Source organism: Nerophis lumbriciformis, linkage group LG19, assembly GCF_033978685.3.
Source record: "Nerophis lumbriciformis linkage group LG19, RoL_Nlum_v2.1, whole genome shotgun sequence".
Taxonomy (NCBI): Eukaryota; Metazoa; Chordata; class Actinopteri; order Syngnathiformes; family Syngnathidae; genus Nerophis; species Nerophis lumbriciformis.
Genome location: NC_084566.2, coordinates 2,109,515 through 2,133,534, shown reverse-complemented (window position 1 = coordinate 2,133,534; position 24,020 = coordinate 2,109,515). Strand labels below are relative to the sequence as shown.

Below are 24,020 nucleotides of genomic sequence, written 5' to 3'. Positions count from 1 at the left end.
AGGCAGCACGGCGGTACAGGGGTTAGTGCATGTTCCTCACAATACGAAGGTCCTGAGTAGTCCCGGGTTCAATCCCGGGCTCGGGATCTTTCTGTGTGGCGTTTGCATGTTCTCCCTGTGACTGCGTGGGTTCCCTCCGGGTACTCCGGCTTCCTCCCACCTCCAAAGACATGCACCTGGGGATAGGTTGATTGGAAACACTAAATGGTCCCTAGTGTGTGAATGTGAGTGTGAATGTGAATGTTGTCTGTCTATCTGTGTCGGCCCTGCGATTAGATGGCGACTTGTCCAGGTTGTACACCGCCTTCCTACAGAATGCAGCTGAGATAGGCTCGAGCACCCCCCGTGATATATATATATATATATATATATATAAACTTAGTAATAGTAGATCACAGGTGTCAAACTCAAGGCCCGGAGGCTAGATCCGGCCCGACACGTCATTTAATGTGGCCCGCGAAAGCCTTGAAATAATACTTAACCTTTCTTACTAAATGTTTTCATTGTTTCCATTTTGACAGAAAAAAAAAATGCAATACAGAAAAGTTCATATGTTTTAAACTTTGTTATTATCAGCTCATGCAACAAATATTCAATTATTATTGGTGTGAATCTTTGGGCACCTCGCCATTCGATTACGATTCTTGGGGTGAGGATTTGATTCATAATCGAGACTCGATTCAACGCAATTCTCGATTCAAACTGATTTTTGCAATGTATTATTTGGTATAATAATAACAACACCTTAACAAAACGGCTTACAGGTTACAAAACCTCTTTTTGGTTGCTGACGTATGACATATATGTGCACCATGTAAGTAAAATTAAAATTAAAAAAAATAAAATAAAATTAGATTTTTGAAAATTAATAATCAATTTACGAGATAAATATAAATCGGGATTCGAATGTGATAAAAAAAACATTTTTTAGCACCCCTAATTATTATATACCATATTATAGTTTGTAAAAATAACAATAAATACTTAAATATCTGCTTGTCACTTGGACTTACGATTTCAAAGCAAGTTATCCATCAATTTGTATGTACACAAATCAAATAACCAAATGCATAGGCAATAATATAATGAGGCGATTATACTTTATATTCTTACATTCACTGTTACAAGCAGCCCTCTGAGGGCAGCCATGACTGCGATGTGGCCCTCGATGAAAACAAGTTAGACACCCCTGTAGTAGATTATCTTTAAATAGGGTTCTTTTTCAGTACAGTTTGTCCTTAAAAAGCAGAACAAGTCATTGAGGATCTTTGAGCTGTGTTTTTTTCTTTTTTTGCAGTTGGTTCTTAAAACCAGAAGAGCACTCCTGTCATATACCCTAGCAATATTGCTTGGAAATTACAACTCGCTAGCCAACTAAGCATTAGCATTTGGAGCCCAATGCAGCAGTTTGTAAAAACTACATTTAAGATGAAAGTCTACACTCCAATCACATCTTGTTTTATTTCCCATCCACTCTGGTGATGAATAGAGGTAACAACATCATACTCGTCACTATTTAAATATATTAATACTGCTCTTATTCCAGACGTAAAACATAGAAAACGCCACATTTCCTATATTCTTTGGCTACCTCCAAGTGATTCAGTCATCAGAAAGCTTTCATTTTAGCACAGTTATGGTGGATGAACAGGAGGCAAACAACAAAAAACCAACTGGCACTCTCTTCACACGGGCCGACCTCTTCTGATGTGCCGCAGCCCTCGTTTCATCGCTTGCATCCTGCCGCTCAGGGGCGGTATCGGAGGCTGGGTTCAGGTCAGAGTGGTGGTCTGAAGGGTGCTTTGAGGATGGTAACAAGATGTCTGTTGAAAGAGTTGAATAAGCAGATTGGTAGACAACTCGGTGTGTCTTGGTAAAGTTTGGTTGGCTCAGCGCTCACGACAGACCAACCACTCACCCCTTGCCCGCTTCTGTGAGGACCTTCATGAGAGGACCCTTTGTTCTGCTCCGGCAAGCACATCAGCGACCGAATGAGCAAACAGCGGTGGCGGCCTTCTTCAATGGCGGCTGTTTGTTTACACCGGCCGGTCCAGTCATAGTTCATTAGCAGCCCAGCCCACCGACAGCCTCTGATGTCTTAATGGCCAATGAGTGGGGCTGCTGCCCATCCAGCCCTGAGCCTCAGCAGTTCAGGATAAAGGGAAGTCCCAGCGGACGCACACATTCCCACTGCTCCACATGCATGTCTCTATGGCGAGGGCAGGGGGGTCCTTTCATCCTGTGCCGACTTCAAGAGCGCTGGCTTTGCATCACAGAGATGTGAGTCACCTGCCGAACAGAAAGAAAAAGACATGGATTAGTTACTGCTGCCATCTTGTGGTCATTGACAAAATAACTAAAATACACTGAAGAATTATAATAAAATACTGTAAGGCCCTACTTTTGCTAAGCAGTACTCAATTCAGGGTCCCCCCTTTGCCAATATACTGTACTTGTGACGAGGTGTGTGGTTAATATGACCTCATTTGCATATTCGTCCAGTGTTTTCCCTAGATTGCCAAGATACCTGTGGCGGTGGGGGCGTGGTTAGGGGCATGGTCAATATGACGTCATCAGATTTGCTATGATGCAAATATTTTCTTTAAAAAGGCAAAAATAAATATACATACATTTAAAACAAATCTGTTATTATTAATTATAGTATTAACATATATTTTTCTTACACAATATTGTTTTGCTCTATTTTTCCAAATGTTGCGGCTTATTGTCCAATCTTTTTAGTTATTCTGTCTTTATTAAAAACGTCTAGCAACAAATCTAGCATCTATTTCTGGTGTTGGTGTAGACTGTAGTGGTGTTTAGGTATGAACATTTCTTATGATGGTTATTGTGACCAAAATTATCACGTTTATCATTATTATGGCGGTATTTTTAAATGTGCTCAAAATTTTCAAAAATTACTTGCACTGAAATCTTTTAACCAAGTTTTATTTAAAACCCCCCACAAACAACACATTCAAAATTATTTCCTTTGTAGAAGAAACATTATTGTAGATAACAACACGGTTTCATGGACCTCAAGTAGAAATTGAATGTGCAAGTGAAAGCAACACAAGCATTATAAACAAGTAATATGGCAGAAAAACATAACAAATAAATAAAATAAATGTGAAAATTCTGCAAGATAGCACTGTATGGACATAAGAGATAAACAAATAAAAACAAATGTAAGAATTTTGCAAGGCGGCACCTAATGGTCATAAGACGTAACTGCATTTTGTGTCCATATAGATGAAAATAGGATTCATAATTTTAAACAGGAGTGATACCTTTCACATCGAAAACCCAATCTTCACAGCCTGCGTTCAATTCGATGACGAAACGTTATAGCTAGTATTAATGTTATTTGAACACTTATATAGTTTGCAGTTAAATAAAGGACGAATGAGCATCCCAGTAAACAAACTAAACTCTTTATAGACAAGTTAAGGCAATGTTTTCCGACACGTCGACTGCTGCATGTTTCCTCACCTCATTAACTGTCACAGCTGAAGGACGCCATATTGAGAAAATAAAAGCAACATCAAATTGTTTTCTCCTTCGCTGTATGCTTTTAGTGTGAGACAAATGTGTCTGTCTCCAATATTGTCCACACCTGTCGTAATCTAAAAACAGCAGTGCGCTCTTAAACGCACGCCAAGACTCCACGGAAATGAGGCAAGGGAAAATGAAGTTAAACCAAGCGCTCGGCTCCAACTCCGAGTGGAAATCTTCGTAGCAAAGTCTGTATAGTCGTGTTACGCCATGTTTGTTCAAACCGAACGACGCTAGTGGCTGTGACACCATTTCCAGGAAGTAAGCAGTGTTGCCTGAAATGCATTAATAAATGACAGTTTTTCGTTAATTAAAAATTTCAACAGTATTAGTAACCGTACAGAATTTTACCGTGGTTTATTATTATACCGTTTACCGTTATATCCCTATTAGAAATTATCCAATTCTGTCACTCCATGTCCACGATGAAAAGCGAGCCCCACGTCACACTTGCTCCGCGCTGCTGGGAGCCTTTCTCTCATTGAAAACTGCCACTGTCCTCTTAAATTTTGAAGATCACTGTCCGCGTGTATATCTCAGACATATTAAAGTGCATCCACAACGGGAACATGCTGCCTCCGCTACCGACAACCACAAACCACGTCATAACAACATCCGGTTTCGGCAGCGGTGTTCAGGTGATCAAAATACGTCTTTTTTCAGCGGCCAAATTTTCGGTGCATCAAGAATCAACAGTGCGGAAATAATAAACTATATATACCCATTCATACTGAAACTACCAGCTGGTGTTAATGTGTGTGTTATTATGTCCATTTTTCCCATGGTCTGTGAACACACCTTGTCAGCAGAGAATGAGGTGTCTGGGAGTGAAATACGAAGAAGTGTGTGAGGAAATACTTGTTGGAATTGGGCCCAATGTTAGCGTACAATTGGCAAAAAAAAAAAAAAATCTGACTTTTTTTCTGGAGGCTACAAAACATTTTATTACTTAATTTTGTTTTGTATTAAAAACCCTCATTTTTTAGGTGTGGCGGCTAATATGCTGCCGTGGCACACCACCAACACTATCAAATACGTTTGGTTTACGTTTACATTTACGTGGAAACCGTGCAATTTGTGTGCTTCCATTGTCAAAAATTGCACAGGATAGCAAAATATACATGATTAAGTACGTTTAATGTATTTAATTTGATTCATATTGTGATTATCTTCTAATATTTTTTCAACGTTATTTTAGTTTTACTTAGATTAGTTTACCGTGCTTAGCTTCCACAGCAAATATTTTTTTTAACTTTTTGTACTTTATTACACACTTGTAATCCTCGAATTGTGAGCTTTTTTAAAACATTTTTTTTTGTTTTTTTCAGTTTTATTTAGTTTAATTACATCTGAATACCATATTTTAGCTGTTTTTTTAGTTTATTATACAGTGGTTAACTTATTTTTACACTTGTATGAGAGTTCTGAATGTAAACACTGTTACTGAAAACATTGCCCTAACAATTAATAGGCTACAGGTTTTATAATGGGGTCACTCCAGATCAGGTTTAATGTACTGCGAGGTGAAAACATGGCAACCAACCTCCTGAATGGTTCTTCCCAGCTTCTCCTGGCTTTTCACAACTCTCCTAAAGGACACACAACAACGTTTTATGCTTGCTAATGGCAGTGTATTTACAAAATACACCACAGTTGGGTGTCAGGGCTAACCTCTGTATTCTGCGAGCAAGGCAGATGGTGAAGGCTCCGGTGCAGTTAGGCTCGTACGTGGACGGTACGATGACGTAAGCTCTGGCTGGAAGAGAGCAGGCCATAGTGACATCCTGAGTGTAGCAGTGAGGAACACAACTGGCGACTGGATCCTCACTGGGGATGGTCTGACTGAGTTCCCCTGCTGGTACCTGTTAAGCAATTAAAGCCAGATGTTAAACATCAAACATGATTTGACTCTCCTGTCAAAGTGTCTCCTGTGACCTTATAAATATGAAAACCGATGGGGTGCAGGTCGGCGTCGTTGCAGATCTGGCTCAGGGTAACATTGACGTTGGCGCCCGCCATAGCTACAGGCTCATCGTAAATCGTAAAAGGAAAGCAAGGGTTCTGTCGGTGAGAAGTGAAGTTCCTGCTTCCCCCGGCAGAACTTCCCTTCGCCCACGAGCCCTGGAAATAAGTTGTCTCCCACTCTCCTTCTGTGGTTGATGGCAGGGAAGGTGCTAGGCTCTTCAAGGCACTAAGGACAGATCAATAAAAAAAGCAATGTCATACATTTATACAATGATATTATTAAGACCATCATTACGGAGCATTTGTTGGATCAAACAGCATCGCACCATGGAGACCTTAAAGAAAGCCAATGGAGGTATGACTAATTTAACTAAGCAAAGCAGCAGTTTTTTGGCCTTTCTATTGTCAAAATGGGACTAAAACAACTGATGCGAACCAGTATACCCTTTTGTGCTATTTGAAATACAGTGGGACTATGGATGGTCGATATGGCCTAAAAGCTATATAGCAGTGTATATTGCAGCCTTTTTCTATAATAGTATATTATTAATAATATATTTATATATTATTTGGTATGTAAAAGATAATACAACTATTTCAAAACAGGTTACAAAGACTCCTAATTAGGCTGCTGACCTTTGCGGCAACATATTGCATCATTTATAGTTGTATTATTTTCTCAAAACTGATTATAATTGACTTACTAATCTAATGTAATCTCTCTGTTGTAACATGGTTCTATCTACACTTCTGTTCAAATGTACCGGATTTTTCGGACTATAAGGCGTCCTTAAAATCCTTAAATTAAAAAAAAATCGACAGTGCGCCTAATAACCTGGTGCGCCTAATGCACAGATTTATTCTGTTTGTGCTTTCCGACCTTGAAGCAATTTAATTTGGTATGTGTGACCAGTAGATGGTAGTCACACATAAGAGATACATGTGGACTGCAAGTTGACGCCTGTTCAATAAATGACACTACAAAAGCAAGCCTAAAACTTTGAAGTTTCATTGATAATACAGAATACTACACAGGGCACTCAAAAATCTGTCAAAATGTTTTAATACGACTTTGGTAAGGTACAAAGCCTTGATGAATTGTCGGCGCGTTACAGCTACCATAGTCAGACATGGTATGGGTATTATTATGGTGTGTGTATGAGGACCCCAAAATGACACCTATTAGGATACATTAGCTGGCGTTTTGTTTTGCTATATTAAGCAAAACTAACTTTTCTTACCTATTCGTACCTGCTGTTGTGTATTTGGGGTCTGCATGAGTGCCAATAATTTGCGCGGGTCCACCATTATAGTGGCGTATTCAATAAGCTCCTTCTGTTTCTCCACTCACTTGTTGTGGGGCATTCATCCTCAGCTTTTGCCATTTCAAATAGAAAGTAGCGTACAGTTCTAACTAGGGATGTCCGATAATGGCTTTTTGCCGATATCCGATATTCCGATATTGTCCAACTCTTTAATTACCGATACCGATATCAACCGATATATACAGTCGTGGAATTAACACATTATTATGCCTAATTTGGACAACCAGGTATGGTGAAGATAAGGTACTTTTAAAAAAAATTAATAAAATAAGATAAGATAAATAAATTTAAAAAAATAATTATTGAATAAAAAAGAAAGTAAAACAATATAAAAACAGTTACATAGAAACTAGTAATGAATAAAAATTAGTAAAATTAACTGTTAAAGGTTAGTACTATTAGTGGACCAGCAGCACGCACAATCATGTGTGCTGACGGACTGTATCCCTTGCAGACTGTATTGATATATATTGATATATATAATGAGTGAGGAGGGAGGTTTTTTGGGTTGGTGCACTAATTGTAAGTGTATCTTGTGTTTTTTATGTTGATTTAATAATAGAAAAATAAAAAAAAAACACAAAAAAACCACACAAAAAACCCGATACCAATACTGATAATAAAAAAACCTGTACCGATCATTTCCGATATTACATTTTAACGCATTTATCGACCGATAATATCGGCCTGCCGATATTATCAGACATCTCTAGTTCTAACTTATATCTTACAGTAGATTCACTATAGAAGTGCTGAAACCTACAGCTACAAGAAAGATGACGCGGAGAAGATGTTGTCGAAGGTGAGCCACGTAAATAAGACCGGCCACTAAACATAATCTATGCAACATTTTGACCAAAAAAACCACCATTACATGTTATGTAAACCACAAGGAAGTCTTTTAAATGCAGAAAAATAATCACAACATTACACCTTTAATACGCCTTATAATGTGGTGCGCATTTTGTATGTAAATAAACCTGAATAGACCCGCTCATTGGCAGTGCACCTTATAATCCGGTGCGCCCTATGGTCAGAAAAATACAGTAATGTAAGCACCTATTCTTCTGTTGTTTGGATACTTAACATTAGTGTTTGGCGGTACTACACATTTTATTATCACTCCAATATTTTTATTTTTTTTAATTGATTGTTTTTTCCCAAGATGGCGCCGCATCAGTGGCTGCTGTTGGCAGGAGCTCTGTGCTCTTGTGTCATCCTTTTGTGTTTTTTGTTTTCATGTGTTATTATAAATATATATATATATATATATATATATATATATATATATATATATATATATATATATATATATATATTTATTTTTTTATTTTTTTTTTTTTTTGCCTTTTGGTTCGGGACCCTTTGGGACTGTGTGACAAGGGGTGGCACTTTCGTGACTTCTGCGGTGCTTTTTTGTGGACTTCTGGATCTGTCTCCCGGGAGCATTTTGGCCATGGAGACCAGCTGCTGGGTCTCTGCCACACCAGAGTCCGTTTGGAGGGACTGGAGAAGATGCAGATGAAGAGACAGGGCTGCGGAGCTAGCACTGAGTGCCGGGACGGACAGGCTCCACAGTGTCTTGGCTGAATGAGCAGGTATCGGACACCTCAGTCTCCTTAGACCATGGGTGTCAAACTCTGGACCGCGGACCAAATTTGGCCCGCCGTGTAATTTCACTTGGCCCTTGAGACGATATCAAATTAACACTAGAGCTGGCCCGCCGATTATATACAGTGGCGGTGCCGCGGTAACACCGCATTCACCGCTAATTCCCATACTTGCCAACCCTCCCGGGAGACTCCCAAATTTCAGTGCCCCTCACGAAAATCGTCACGTCTGCTTTTCATCCAGTCCAACGAGTGCTGGCTCAGTCACAAGATATGTGCGGCTTCTGCACGCACACACAAGTGAATGCAACGCATACTTGATCAACAGCGATACAGGTTACATTGAGGGTGGACGTATAAACAACTTTAACACTTTTGTAAATATACGCCACACTGTGAATCCACACCAAACAAGAATGACAAATACATTTTGGGAGAACATCCGCACCGTAACACAACATAAACACAACAGAACAAATACCCAGAATCCTTCGCAGCACTAACTCTTCCGGGACGCTACAGGGTGTGTGTGTGTGGGTGGGAAGGGGGGGGGGGGGGTATTTTGTAGCGTCCCGGAAGAGTTAGTACTGCAAAGGGTTCTGGGTATTTGTTCTGTTGTGTTTATGTTGTGTTACGGTGCGGATGTTTTCCCGAAATGTGTTTGTCATTCTTGTTTGGTGTGGATTCACAGTGTGGCGTATATTTCTAACAGTGTTAAAGTTGTTTATACGGCCACCCTCAGTGTAACGTGTATCGCTGTTGATCAAGTGTGCGCTGCATTCACGTGTGTGTTCGTACAGAAGCCGCACATATCTTGTGACTGGGCCGGCACGCTGTTAGAATGGATGAAAAGCGGACGTGACGACAGCTCGTAGAGGACGTTAAAGGCAGTGCCTTTAAGGCACGCCCCCAAGACTGTGGTCCGGGTGGACTACGAGATATAATGACTGGTGAACACCTTCGTTCGATAATGAAGGGTGCCTCAGCTCAAAGCCTGAGTCCCGACATTAATGAACTAGCATCCAAGAAAAGATGGCAGGTATCTGGCTTGGGCACATCAAATTAGATCAGTGTGTTTCAAACTGAGCAGTTTAAAGTCCTGAATGGTTGGTTTATTCATTGTTATTTTATTTTAAAATTTATTAGCCTGTGGAAAAAGTTAATGTTGAGATTTACCTCAGAAGGCTGCAAATAGAAAAGAGGCATTCAATTTTTATTTAAATTGTATTTGATATGCCATTGATATTTTTTAATTAGTATTATTATTATTTGAAACTCGATTTTGCATGTCACTATAAAGTTATATAAGCCTTGCTTGTTCAATATTCAATGCAAAACTTGTTTGGGTCCCTATTAAAAGGTTAATTTGTTCAACCTTGGCCCGCGGCTTTGTTCAGTTTTAAATTTTGGCCCACTCTGTATTTGAGTTTGACACCCCTGCCTTAGACGCATCCTCGCTCATCCATGCGGACTGGACACTGGCCGAGTTAGTGGGCGGCCGAGGGGTTGCTTAGTTGGGTCTGCTCCTGTCTCTGGCCATGCTCCCTCCACCCCAGCAGACAATGGCGTGGAACACCGCAGAGGCCACCACAGTGTATATGTTTATTTTACTTTTTATTCATAGCTGTATGTAGAAGTGGCTGGTTGCATCAGATCTGCTCTTTTAATGTCTTTAATGTCCTTTGTGTTTCCCTCTTACACACATGTGAGAAGGATGTGTGCTATGGCTATGAGCCTTTTTTTCCCCTTGGTCTCAGTCTGGACCTCCTCTCCAGGGGCCCAGGCTTAGACTGATTTTTTTTTCTCACCTCCCCCCAATTGTTTATCTGTATATCACCTTTTTTGTAAGGGGCGCCGGAAGTTGGCAGACCCGTCAGCGATTCTGTTCTGTCTCCTGTAATGTTTGTCTGATCTTGAATGGGATTCCATCCATCCATCCATCTTCTTCCGCTTATCCGAGGTCGGTCGCGGGGGCAGCAGCCTAAGCAGGGAAGGCCAGACTTCCCTCTCCCCAGCCACTTCGTCCAGCTTCTCCCGGGGAATCCCGAGGCGTTCCCAGGCCAGCCAGGAGAGATAGTCTTCCCAACGTGTCCTGGGTCTTCCCCGTGGCCTCCTACCGGTCGGACGTGCCCGAAACACCTCCCTAGGGAGGCGTTCGGGTGGCATCCTGACCAGATGCCCGAACCACTTAATCTGGCTCCTCTCGATGTGGAGGAATGGGATTGTGCTGACAAATTTAATTTCCCCTCGGGGATTAATAAAGTATTTCTGATTCTGATTCTGAATACCAAATAGTTAAGGGACAGTATTGGTCAAATCAATACTGATACTTGAAATTATTACAATCTTTGAATGATTCAATTTCCACACACAATCATAATCAGACAAAAACACAGGATGACAGTGTAACAATATCAATCAAATATCTAAATTCCTTCCGACTATTGGCTCTGACTTTAAAGGGGAACTTCACTTTTCTTGGAATTTGTCCTGTTGTTCACAATCCTTATGAAAGATAAGAAGACAAAAGTTTTTTTTGTTTTTTTTTTGCTTTCAAATTTGTAATAATCAGCTCGTTTTAGTTGGCTAGCAATGCAGCTAATGGGATCGATTCATTCTGCCTCTAAATCACTTTACAAATGCATACAAAAACTGCCTACAAGACTTTATTTACGTTAGGTAACCTGTGTAATAACCAGGCTGTAGCGACATTGTCATTGTAAGAGCGAACACTGAGGAACTCTTTTTCTAACGTAGTAACACATCGCCTTGCAACGGCATGCTAAGGCATTAACCGTAAGATAACTACGGCAAAAGGTAAGCAAGCAACTGCGTCAGCAGGTGAAGAGCTTTTGACTTTGTAATGCACAACACAATGCGATAAGACTCCAAAATGTACTGACTGTAAAACAATAACAACCATATCTGTCAAGTATTAGCCCACATTGAATGTTTTGTTTGTACACAGCTAGCTTGACAGCGTATGTACTGTAGTTGTGCTGCATGTACCATGATCAATATTATAGTGACTTACTCGATGGACAGTTGTCCGTTTGGTCCTGCTGGCCAGAGACATTTTTTTCTGGTTTAATTTGGGTGATCACGCCATTTCTGTCGGCATAGATTAGCTCCAAGTTTCACATTTACAGCGTCAAGTCACATCGACCTCACTCTGTCGGTTTCCGTCTGCTCCAAAGTTTCACTCTCTGTTCGTGCTCGCTTCTATAGTTCATCCTCCGTATATTCAGGGTAAAAAAAAATAAGGTTGTGAATCCTCAATTGTCCAAAAATCCAAAAACTTTTTTGTCTGTTACAAAGTCTGCCAGGATTAGAAAACACACGCGCATTTGTTTCCGGAAGTAGGACACACATTTGTTGCCGGAAGTCAGAATTGTCCTGCTGTGGAAACGGGAATAAATGCGCAGAGGAAAGAAGTTCAGGCAATTCTTAAAATTACCAAAATACAGTAATATACCGTAGGTAAATATTACATATTGTTATGAAGGTGTCTGTTACTACATTATATATATATATATATATATATATATATATATATATATATATATATATATATATATATATATATATATATATATATATATATATATATATATAATGTAGTAACAGACACCTTCATAACAATATATATATATATATATATATATATATATATATATATATATATATATATATACTTGCAGCAGCAAGCATATTTGATCATATTTAGAATGCTAAAATAGTTAGTGATTGTGACCCTTTGTCCAGGGACTTACTTCCAGAGTTTGTAAGCAATAACAAAAAAGACAACAAAAAATATCAATCCAACCAATGTCGTATCGCCCATATATTGATACTATCAATCCGCCCACCTTTGTTTACATTCAAGAGCTCTAGCTTAGCGGTTAGCATATCTTCCTACGGTGTGTAGTTATTCCTCGTCCTCCTGAGATGATACTTAAACGTAGTTTATTTGCCTTGACGGAAATGAGGATTAGTGATTTATAAGCAACTTCACACTGCGGAGGGACGTTAGCTGCTAGCTAGCAAACGAGAATGCTCTACAATGCTTTAATGAGAGCGCGTTTGTTCGCTTGTCGTTGTCAAATTTGCGGGACACAGATAGAATGTGCCATTACCATGATTTATCACGATATGACGTACTATTAAAATCTTTATCGTCTGCCAAATGTATCGTCTGTATCGCCCAACCCTAAGTGGGACCCTTATAAATTACTATTTTGAACGTTCTTAACGCTCATACAAGTGTAGAAGGAAGTTCTCTTATTTATAGTAAACATTCAAGCTAAAAGTACATGTTACTACAAGTCTCTTCAATCGAGATGCACCGAAATGAAAATTATTGGACAAAACCAAAAATGTAGAAACCAAGGCTGGAAACCGAACACCTAAAAGTAGATGTGTATAGTGTGAGAATGATATATTCTTAAATTGTTCTTTCTTCATCCATAGTCATGTTTAAATCAGCTAGTATTTTCCCATTCAGTGTGTCTTCTCGTGACCTCCTTGTTTTTATCTTATGTCCGCTAGCAAACTCTTTGTTGTGTCTTAAGGGCTCCTGTTTGTCGGCTCACTGAGCTGTTTTGGCCAGTTTCTTATCTGTTTTGAAGAAGCAGCTGTGTTCCTTTCTGGGTGAGAGGGGTTGTTTTCGCTCTACATAAACTGACTCATTTTTTTTGGATTTAGATCTCGCTTGCTGATGCTATGGTTGCATTGTAAGGCCTGGTCTCCTGAAGCTTCAGTAAAACGTGGTATTGTACCGTTCTGTATGTCATCCAAAAGAACTTGGGATTGACCAGTCTGTTTTATTCCCTGAGAGGAAAAATGGTCAAGCGCAACAAAAGTCAATCTTAACTTGGACAAGGATTAAAACTAAACACAAAGTCCCACTATTGATGTTGACTTAGTGTCACTTCAGCCACATTGTGTAAGCTCAATTTCCAGTTCTATGGCTATCATCATTAGTTCCTCGGATCTTTAGCTAGTTCTTACCTGAGGGAGGAAGCAGACGAAGAGAAGACCCTGATGAGGAAGCGACCCTCTGCTCCCAGCTGGTAGGCGCTGGGGATGAGAAGGTAGTGCCCGGGCTCCAGCTGCCCATGCAAGACCACCTCTCTCTGGTGGGCGTGGCAGTGAGTTGAAGCACATGGAGGCTTGTTTACAGTACGGCTCAGATTAAAACGCTTCTTCTCCACCTGGCGATAGAAAGGTGATGATGGTGCACAAGCAGGACACGCAACACTTTAGTGCGGATAGCAGTACACACCTTCCACATGTGTAATGCAATGGCGTGGTAGTGCTGGTGTCTCATGTTGTTCCCGGGAGGTGTGTCCGCAAATTGGTCCTCCATTTTGGTCCACTTTCTGTACTGCAGAAGGGAGACAAGAACCTCTCCTCTGTTGCACATCTTCAGCCAGAACTTGGGGTTATCGAGGTAGCCCCGGCTGTTTCGACTTCCACCACAGGAGAGGCCCTTCACCCAGCGGCCGTGGAGCTGATGGCAGTAAGGTAGCGCGTTTCCTGACATCATTGAGAAAGTCGCCAAGGAAACAAATTACAAAGTGGAAAAACACTTTACCGAAATATGAGGAATTACCAGTATAGATGCTTTGCAGGTGCCCCTCCTCACTGATAGGGTAGCCGACGGTGACATCATCAAACTGGGACAGGAATTCCGTCTCATCCAACCAGAACTCGCCCTGTGACACCCTGGCTTGGAGAGCCAAAGCCTCAGATGAGTCAAGGGAGCGCCATCCTGCTCCACTGCACAAGGAGAGGAAGAGTGATAAAAGCAGCTACATCAGAGATAAATAATACAAAAATTAACAATGTAATAAAACATTTTTTTAAATTGATTCAACATGAGTGCCTGCGATGACTGCGCACTACATTGTGAGCTGCAGCAGTCAGTGAGACTAAAGTTGCTACTCCTTCTATATGTTGTGTTTCAAAAGCTGACCAACACGCCAGATTGTAGTCACCTGGAGGCATGTCTAAATGAAATCAAACAACGGATGTCCAGCAACTTTTTGCATCTTAACGTAAAACGGAAATGTTGATTATCGGTCCTGCTACACACCGGCACTTATTTAATAAAACCACCTTAACATTTGACAACCAAACAATTATACACTTATTTAATAATACCACCTTAACATTTGACAACCAAACAATTATACACTTATTTAATAATACCACCATAACATTTGACAACCAAACAATTATACACTTATTTAATAATACCACCTTAACATTTGACAACCAAACAATTACACACAGCAACTCGGTAAAGAATCTCAGTAGTGTGTGAATGTGTGTGTGAATGGGTAAATGTGGAAGTAGTGTCAAAGCGCTTTGAGTACCTTGAAGGTAGAAAAGCGCTATACAAGTACAACCCATTTATCATTTATTTATCTTTGACCCAACTCTCTCATTTGAGTCACACATTAAGAGTGTGACTAAAACAGCTTTCTTTTACATTCACAGAAACACACAGGATCCCGGTCAATAAGGGCGGACTGTCCCCTGCAGGATTATACCAAGCAACGTTGCATCCCTGCGGTAATTTCCAACAAACATTTCCGCCATGTTTGATCGAGAGAATATAAACCTTGATCTAACTCAATTTAATCACGATCATATAATCACCCAGCCCTACTCCGCAGTCACTTTTATAATCCGTTTTTGAATCTCTCGGCAAGATGTTTGTTTTTGGAGGCGTCCCTGGATTGCAAATGAAACCACGTTCCACACTCTCCAAAAGTATCATAATTGTACACAGAAATAAATATCTAAAAAAAAAAAAAAAAAAAGTAAATAAATAAAGGAAACACATATGTATATTTAGACAGTACAGGAATTAAGGATGATCACCCTTCTGTCCAAGCTCCGCCCCAGCAGCACCTCCCCCAGGGGTTTCTGATCCTGAACAGTCTCACTCTGCTGCTCCCTGCTACTGTCTTCACATCCAACCACTCCATCACAGCCATGGCATGGTGCTGCTGACCCACCTCCTCGCCTCCTAACAGCAGGTGAAATCATCAGCTAAAGACCTCAAAAAGTATTTTACAAGGTTGAGAAACCATACATGACATAACATACCTCCAAGGATGTGCTGAGTGGAGCAACAGAGTACGCAAAAAGCTCTCATTGGGTACATAAGATCCAGGTCCAGCTTTCTGCTCATCCTGGCCTGACTGTGACTCTCTTCTGGTTTCTCTTCCTCTTCTGAACTGATGCCGGACAGGGTCCAGCTCTCTGCAAGACCCCCAGTCAAGTCCACTAAGGCTTCGGACACCTGCCCCGCCCACAGTTGTTCGTACGAGCCACAAAGTCTAAAGAAGCAAGGAGAGGGCAGATTGATTTATTAAATAATTATTTTATGTATTGAAATTTAAAGTACAAAACCCCAAACCAGTGAAGTTGGCACGTTGTGTAAATGGTAAATGAAAACAGAATACAATGATTTGCAAATCCTTTTCAACCTATATTCAATTGAATAGACTGCAAAGACAAGATACTTAACGTTTGAACTGGTAAACTTTGCTATTTTTTGAAAATATTAGCTCATAAAAGCAGCTTCCAAGAAATGCTCAGTCATTCACAAACAAGGATGGGGCGAGGGTCGCCACTTTGTGAACAAATGCGTTAGCAAATTGTCCAGCAGTTTAAGAACAACATTTCTCAACAAGCTATTGCAAGGAATTTAGGGATTTAACCACCTATGGTCCATAATATCATCAAAAGGTTCAGAGAATCTGGAGAAATCATTGCACGTAAGCAGCAATGCCCGTGACCTTGGATCCCTCAGACGGTACTGCATCAAAAAGCGACATCAATGTGTAAAAGATATCACCACATGGGCTCAGGAACACTTCAGAAAACCACTGTCAGTAACTACAGTTGGTTGCAACTGTAAGTGCAAGTTAAAACTCTACTATGCAAAGCGAAAGCCATTTATCAACAACACCCAGAAACGCAGCCGGCTTCGCTGGGCCCGAGCTCATCTAAGATGGACTGATGCAAAGTGGAAAAGTGTTCTGTGCCAACAACATGCCAACTTCATTGGTTTTGGGTTTTGTACAATAGAAATGGATTGAAGTGTACTTACTTGGCATATGCCTTCTCCAGCAGAGCCACCCAGAATGCAGAGGGGCCATTGCAGTGTGAGAAGCACAGAGCAGAGTCAACACAAGGCAGGCGGTCATCGATGGTGACCTCAGTCCAGAGTCCATTTTGCCAAAAGTAAAAGTGAAAGGAGCCGCGGTAGCCGCTGTCACTCCACAGAGGTTGCTGGGCAGGAAAGACCTACCGGTACAAAGTATCAAATATTTAATTAAGTACATTACTATAATTATTAGCAATATAAGAAAGTGATTTGCTCGACTTTGTCCAGAAGATGTTTGTTCCTGATCAGCATGGAGCAAGCACACAAAAACCAGCAGTCTCCCAGTAAACCTTGTTTGGCATGACTTTGGTAGATGTTGTCAGGGAAGAACACCGGTGATTGGCAGATCTCCTACAGATAAAAGATAAATAAATAATGGTCGTGATAGTGCAATCATCCAGTTTGATCTTGATTATTAATTTACACATATACAGTACAGGCCAAAAGTTTGGAGACACCTTCTCCTCATTCAATGTGTTTTCTTTATTTTCATGACTATTTACATTGTAGATTGTCACTGAAGGCATCAAAACTATGAATGAACACATGTGGAGTTATGTACTTAACATCGAGAGAATGACAAGAGTGTGCAAAGCAGTAATCAGAGCAAAGGGTGGCTATTTTGAAGAAACTAGATTATAAAACATGTGTTCAGTTATTTCACCTTTTTTTGTTAAGTACATAACTCCACATATGTTCATTCATAGTTTTGATGTGACAATCTACAATGTAAATAGTCATGAAAATAAAGAAAACTTCTCATTGAATGAGAAGGTGTGTCTAAATTTTTGGCCTGTACTGTACATAATGTATTATTGTATTACAGTCGCACTGAAACAAAATGAAAAAACATGAGGAAAGTCATAAAATGAGAAAAGAGGTTTGTTTTATGAAAAAAAAAATGTAGGATTCTTTGAGTCTTGTTTGAAACATGAAGTAATCTTACAATTAATAAACAAATTCTATGAGAAACGAATTAGTATTTTTTACAAAAGTAGTCTTGTAAATATGCGCATAGAGTAATACAACAATAATAATATTACAAAAAAACAATTAATGCTTCAATAATGAAACCCCAATTATGCATGAAAATATGAGCAAAATTGCAACTCTCCAAATATAAAGTTGTAATTTTATGAAAATAAAGTCAAAATATTGAAAGCAAAAAAGCACATAACATTGAAAAATAAAAAACAAAAAAAAATGTTTGTTTAGTGATGTACAATTATAAGAATAGAATGACCCCGAAGGGAATAAGCGGTAGAAAATGGATGGATGGAATAAAGCAAACATAAGTCATAATGCTTTGAGAATAAAATCTTAGTTGCATGTTGAAAAATCTTTACCAAGAATGCGGTCATAATTCTCTGAGACTGCAAATCATAGTATAAAAAGCATCAATGCAGCCCTGTGTTAAGATCCATGCTCATCCATGCGGACTGGACACTGGCCGAGAGTTGGTGGGCGGCCGAGGGTGGAGTCGGCTCTCTTGGTTGCTTTGTTGGGTCTCCTCCTGTCTCTGGCCATGCTCCTCCCACCCCAGCAGACGATGGCGTGGAACACCGCAGAGGCCACCACAGTGTATATGTTTTTTTTTTGTTTGTTGTTGTTTTACTTTTGTGGCTGTGTGCAGAAGTGGCTGGTTGCGTCACCTCTTTTAATGTATTTAATGTCCTTTGTGTTCTTTAATGTTTCCCTCTTACACACATGTTTATGTGTGCTATGAGGTTTTTTTCTCTCTCCTTGGCCTCAGTCTGGACCCCCTCTCCAGGGGCCCAGGCTTGGACTGAATTTTTTTTCTTCTTCTCACTAATCAGCCCCCGCCCCAGAAGGCTTTACCTGTTTCTCACCTTTTTTGTAAGGAGCGCCGGAAGTTGGCAGACCCGTCAGCGATCCTGTTGTCTCTCCCTGTAATGTTTGTCTGATCTTGAATGGGATTGTGCTGAAAATCTTAATTTCCCCGCTGGGATTTTTAAGTATTTCTGATTCTGATCTGATTCTGAGGATGAGGGATGTTAAAGAGCTTCAATAAAACAATTATGTGCAGTATTTTTACTAGTTTTCTCCACAGTGTGACCTTAATGCTCCCTCATACAATCAAATGTACACACACCGTATGCACAACTTGCGGATGAAATATTTTGGTGACAGAACATCAGCAAAATATTTCATCACATTCTGTTCCGTGACCTCTTCGACTGGGGCTAACCTGTGGACGCAGCCAGGTGATGTGTCCTTGCAGCCTGGAGATGGGTGTGGAGCTGTCACAGAACACTGACGAGTCATCGGAGGGGAAGTCCTGGTCCTCATAGAGACTGCCATCACAACTCTCCTCTCTCCCGTCACCTCCCATGGCTCCTTTGAGTTCCTAACTACCAGCCAGCTGTGACCGCCGTCACCCTCTTCATTGCTTTTTGTAGACAAATAAATAAACAAAACAGTTAACATTGTAAATGCAAAAAAAAAAAGGTGACTTGAGGATTAAACAATAGCACATCAACTAGGTCAGTGTTTTTCAACCTTTTTTGAGCCAAGGCACAATTTTTTCATTGAAAAAATATGGAGGCACACCACCAGCAGAAAACATATTGACAGTAAAAAGTTGTTCTCACAATTGTTGGATATGAATTCAAACCATAACCAAGCATGCATCACAATAGCTTTTGTCTCAAAGTAGGTGTACTGTCACGACCTGTCACATCATGCTGTGACTTATTTTGAGTTTTTTGGTGTTTTCCTGTGTGTAGTGTTTTAGTCCTTGTCTTGCGCTCCTATTTTAGTGGCTTTTTCCTGTTTTGTTGATATTTTCCTGTAGCAGTTTAATGTCATTAGAATCAGCAACTCCAAGTCCGAGTCCATGGTTCTCACACGGAAAAGGGTGGAGTGCCATCTCCGGGTTGGGGAGGAGACCCTGCCCCAAGTGGAGGAGTTCAAGTACCTAGGAGTCTTGTTCACGAGTGAAGAAAGAGTGGATCGTGAGATCGACAGGTGGATCGGTGCGGCGTCTTCAGTAATACGGATGCTGTATCGATCCGTTGTGGCGAAGGAGCTGAGCCGGAAGGCAAAGCTCTCAATTTACTGGTCGATCTACGTTCCCATCCTCACCTATGGTCATGAGCTTTGGGTTATGACCGAAAGGACAAGATAACGGGTACAAGCGGCCAAAATGAGTTTCCTCCGCCGGGTTGCGGGGCTCTCCCTTAGAGATGGGGTGAAAAGCTCTGTCATCCGGAGGGAGCTCAAAGTAAAACCGCTGCTCCTCCACATTGAGAGGAGCCAGATGAGGTGGTTCGGGCACCTGGTCAGGATGCCACCCAAACGCCTCCCTAGGGAGGTGTTTAGGGCACGTCCGACCGGTAGGAGGCCACGGGGAAGACCCAGGACACGTTGAGAAGACTATGTCTCCCGGCTGGCCTGGGAACGCCTCGGGATCCCCCGGGAAGAGCTGGACGAAGTGGCTGGGGAGAGGGAAGTCTGGGCTTCCCTGCTTAGGCTGCTGCCCCCGCGACCCGACCTCGGATAAGCGGAAGAAGATGGATGGAGTTTAATGTCATCCTTTAAGCGCTATTCCCAGCACCTGCTTTGTTTTAGCAATCAAGAATATTTAAGTTGTGTGGACGCTGTCCTTCTTTGGGTGGAAATTGTTGATCGTCATGTCATGTACGGATGTACCTTGAGGACGCCGTCTCTGCTCCACATGCTGTAAGTCTTTGCTGTCGTCCAGCATTCTGTTTTTGTTTACTTTGCAGCCAGTTCAGTTTTCGTTTTGTTTTGCATAGCCATCTCAAAGCTTCAATGCCTTTTCTTAGCGACTCTCACCTTTTGTTAATTTTTGGTTTAAGCATTAGATACCTTTTTACCTGCACGCTGCCTCCCGCTGTCGGCTGCATATTGGGATCCCGACAAACCATCGTCGTAGTTCCCGACATCTACAAAGCAATTAGCTACCTGCTGCCACCTACTGATATGGAAGAGTATTACACGGTTACTCTGTCGAGCTCTAGACAGTACAGACACTCAACAACGGCACATTGGCTGATTACCGTATTTTCCGCACTATAAGGCGCACCTAAAAACCACAAATTTTCTCAAAAGCTAACAGTGCGCCTTATAACCCGGTGCGCTTTATTACGATTCATTTTCATAAAGTTTCGATCTCGCAACTTCGGTAAACAGCCGCCATCTTTTTTCCCGGTAGAACAGGAAGCGCTTCTTCTTCTACGCAAGCAACCGCCAAGGTAAGCACCCGCCCCCATAGAACAGGAAGCGCTTCTTCTTCTACTGTAAGCTACCGCCCGCCCCCGGAAGAAGAAGAAAAAACGCGCGGATATCACCGTACGTTTCATTTCCTGTTTACATCTGTAAAGACCACAAAATGGCTCCTACTAAGCGAAAAGGATCCGGTTCATAAAAAGACGCAATCTCTCCATCCGCACACGGATTACTACCGTATTTCACAGCAACTGATATTCCTGTGAACCGCACTGTGGAACGGGAGCACGTACGGTGAATATTCGCACCACAGGGAATGAGAAGTCATCCTTCACTGTGGTTCTAGCTTGCCATGCTAACTTCCACCCATGGTGATATTCAAAAGGAAGACCTTGCCAAAAGAGACCTTTCCAGCCGGCGTCATCATAAAAGCTAACTCGAAGGGATGGATGGATGAAGAAAAGATGAGCGAGTGGTTAAGGGAAGTTTACGCGAAGAGGCCGGGTGGCTTTTTTCACACAGCTCCGAAGGCGAACACACCTTCACTAAGACGGGCAGACAGCGCCGGACGACATACGCCAACATTTGCCAGTGGATCGTAAATGCCTGGGCAGATATTTCGGTCACAACTGTGGTCCGAGCTTTCCGGAAGGCAGGATTCACAGAACAACAGCGACACTGACTCCCGATGACTTCGACGAGACGGAACCGGCCATTTTGGATACCACGCTTGCGCAACTTTTCAATTCGGACACCGAAGACGAAGAATTCGAAGGATTTACGAATGAAGAATAACTTCAGAAGGTGAGCGCTATGTTTATTTTGTGTGTTGTGACATTAACGTTCGAGCAACATTATGTTACTATTGCTCTACACCATTTTGAATTTTACTATGTTTGTGATTGCACATTTGCGTACATTTTGGGACAGAGTTGTTAGAACGCTGGTTTTCAATATATTATTAAAGTTTGACTGAACTATCTGACTGTTTTTTTGACATTCCCTTTAGCGCAGCGTAGGCGCGGCTTATAATCCGGGGCGGCTTATTGGTGGACAAAGTTATGAAATATGTAATTCATTGAAGGTGCGGCTAATAATCCGGTGTGCCTTATAGTGCGGAAAATACGGTATATCTACTGGTTTGCAAAAAATACTTTTAACCCAATTAGGTGAAATTAGATAATCTCCCACGGCACACCAGACTGTATCTCACGGTACACTAGTGTACCACGGCACAGTGGTTGAAAAACACTGAACTAGGTAACATCCATCCATCCATGATCTACCGCTTGTCCCTCAAATAGCGGTAATTACACGCAAGTACGCCTTCTTCACTCTAGAGGGCAGCAGTGACTATGACAGCGCTAAAACCAGTTTAACATCATGCCGTTAAAACGAGCAGAATAAAAAGCAGACAATAGTATTTGTAACAATCACACCAGCGATGATAAATATCAGTCTTGACCTCACACGATAAAAACGACGTCCTTTGCTCTCTTACCTGCTTTGAGCATCTTCATCCAGTGCACCGTCGCCATCATAACACAGCGGCTAAGCTACTTAGCCTGTATGTTACCGGCCATGTGGCGTCTCCATAGGCGCTTATTTTGTCACGCTTCACTAGCTGTCGTCATGTCGGTTCAAGTACAGTTCATGACTAAGCCTGACACATTTCTTTATAAATTAGAGAGCCATGTCACATCGCCGAGTATGAACATTAAACAGTGTGACAACAGTTCTACTTCCGGACATAGTAGAAGTTCCGGAAGTGGATCCCTCCTGACCTGTACTGCTGTACAAGGCTGCCACCTACCGTTAGCACGGTGTATGACATGAACAATGTGTCCTTTTCAACTGTATACAAAATATTTTGATTTGTTTATCATACTTTATAATGATTTAGATTTTTTTCTATACCATCATAACAAATATAGTTACAGCCCTGATAGATATCCTTACAGGATCCATTAATTGTGTCACCAAACTTGAAATAAATATTTTAATTGACATTCTTAGTATTGTGTGCATATGTATTTAATGCTTATTTTACTGTGCAGGATGCGTTCTGCTCCACTGACAATGATCTCATGTACAGTTCATGACTAAGCCTGACACATTTCTTTATAAATTAGAGAGCCATGTCACATCGCCGAGTATGAAGGTTAAAAAGTGTGACAACAGTTCCACTTCCGGACATAGAAAACGTTCCGGAAGTGGATCCTTCCTGACCTGTACTGCTGTACAAGGCTGCCACCTACCGTTAGGACGGTGTATGACATGAACAATGTGTCCTTTTCAACTGTATACAAAATATTTAGATTTATTTATCATACTTTTATAATGATTTTGATTAGTTTTTCTATACTACTATAGCTAATATAGCTACAACCCTAATAGATATCTTTACAGAATCCATTAAATGTGTCACCAAACTTGAAATTTGTTTTAATTGACATTCTTTATTGTGTGCATAAGTACAAAGCCAGTGAAGTTGGCACGTTGTGTAAATGGTAAATAAAAACAGAATGCAATGATTTGAAACTCCTTTTCAAACTATATTCAATTGAATAGACTGCAAAGACAAGATATTTAATGCTCCAACTGAGAAACTTAATTTTTTTGCAAATAATCATTAACTTAGAACACATTGCAAAAAAGTTGTCAGAGGGGCATTTTTACCACTGTGTTACATGGCCTTTCCTTTTAACAACACTCAGTAAATGTTTGGGAACTGAGGAGACACATTTTTGAAGCTTTTCAGGTGGAATTCTTTCCCATTCTTGCTTGATGTACAGCTTAAGATGTTAAACAGTCTGGGGTCTTCGTTGTGGTATTTTAGGCTTCATAATGCGCCACACATTTTCAATGGGAGACAGGTCTGGACTACAGGCAGGCCAGTCTAGTTTTTTACTTTGAAGCCACGCTGTTTTAAATAAGCAGGGGCGTCTGTGTTAACGTTGCTTGGATGGCAACATATGTTGCTCCAAAACCTGTATGTACCTTTCAGCATTAATGGTGCCTTCACAGATGTGTAAGTTACCCATGCCTTGGGCACTAATACAGAGATGCTGGCCTTTGAACTTTGCGCCTATAACAGTCCTGATGTTTCTTTTCCTCTTTGTTCCGGAGGACACGACGTCCACAGTTTCCTAAAACAATTTGAAATGT

The 24,020-nt window shown here is 41.0% G+C and overlaps 1 protein-coding gene across 2 annotated transcripts; it reads right to left on the bottom strand.

Annotated features, from left to right (window-relative positions):
• Positions 1 to 1,442: 1,442 nt before the first annotated feature.
• On the bottom strand, positions 1,443 to 22,606 carry capn10 (calpain 10). Of its 2 annotated transcripts, XR_009817366.1 has the most exons (14): positions 22,354 to 22,606; positions 18,850 to 19,050; positions 16,860 to 16,991; positions 16,584 to 16,780; positions 15,575 to 15,807; positions 15,347 to 15,494; positions 14,070 to 14,236; positions 13,740 to 13,993; positions 13,466 to 13,668; positions 5,491 to 5,746; positions 5,227 to 5,417; positions 5,099 to 5,144; positions 1,919 to 2,289; positions 1,443 to 1,823 (listed from the first exon to the last, which is right to left on the bottom strand). XR_009817366.1 is itself a non-coding variant. In XM_061979746.1 (13 exons), the coding sequence occupies exons 2-13, from the start codon at positions 18,991 to 18,993 to the stop codon at positions 2,251 to 2,253; spliced, it is 2,010 nt and encodes a 669-aa protein (XP_061835730.1). In that variant the 5' UTR covers positions 18,994 to 19,050; positions 22,354 to 22,606; the 3' UTR covers positions 1,443 to 2,250. The 2 variants fall into 2 exon arrangements, 1 of the variants encoding a protein (XP_061835730.1); XM_061979746.1 differs by having other exon boundaries at positions 1,443 to 2,289.
• Between the last annotated feature and the right edge of the window lie 1,414 nt (positions 22,607 to 24,020).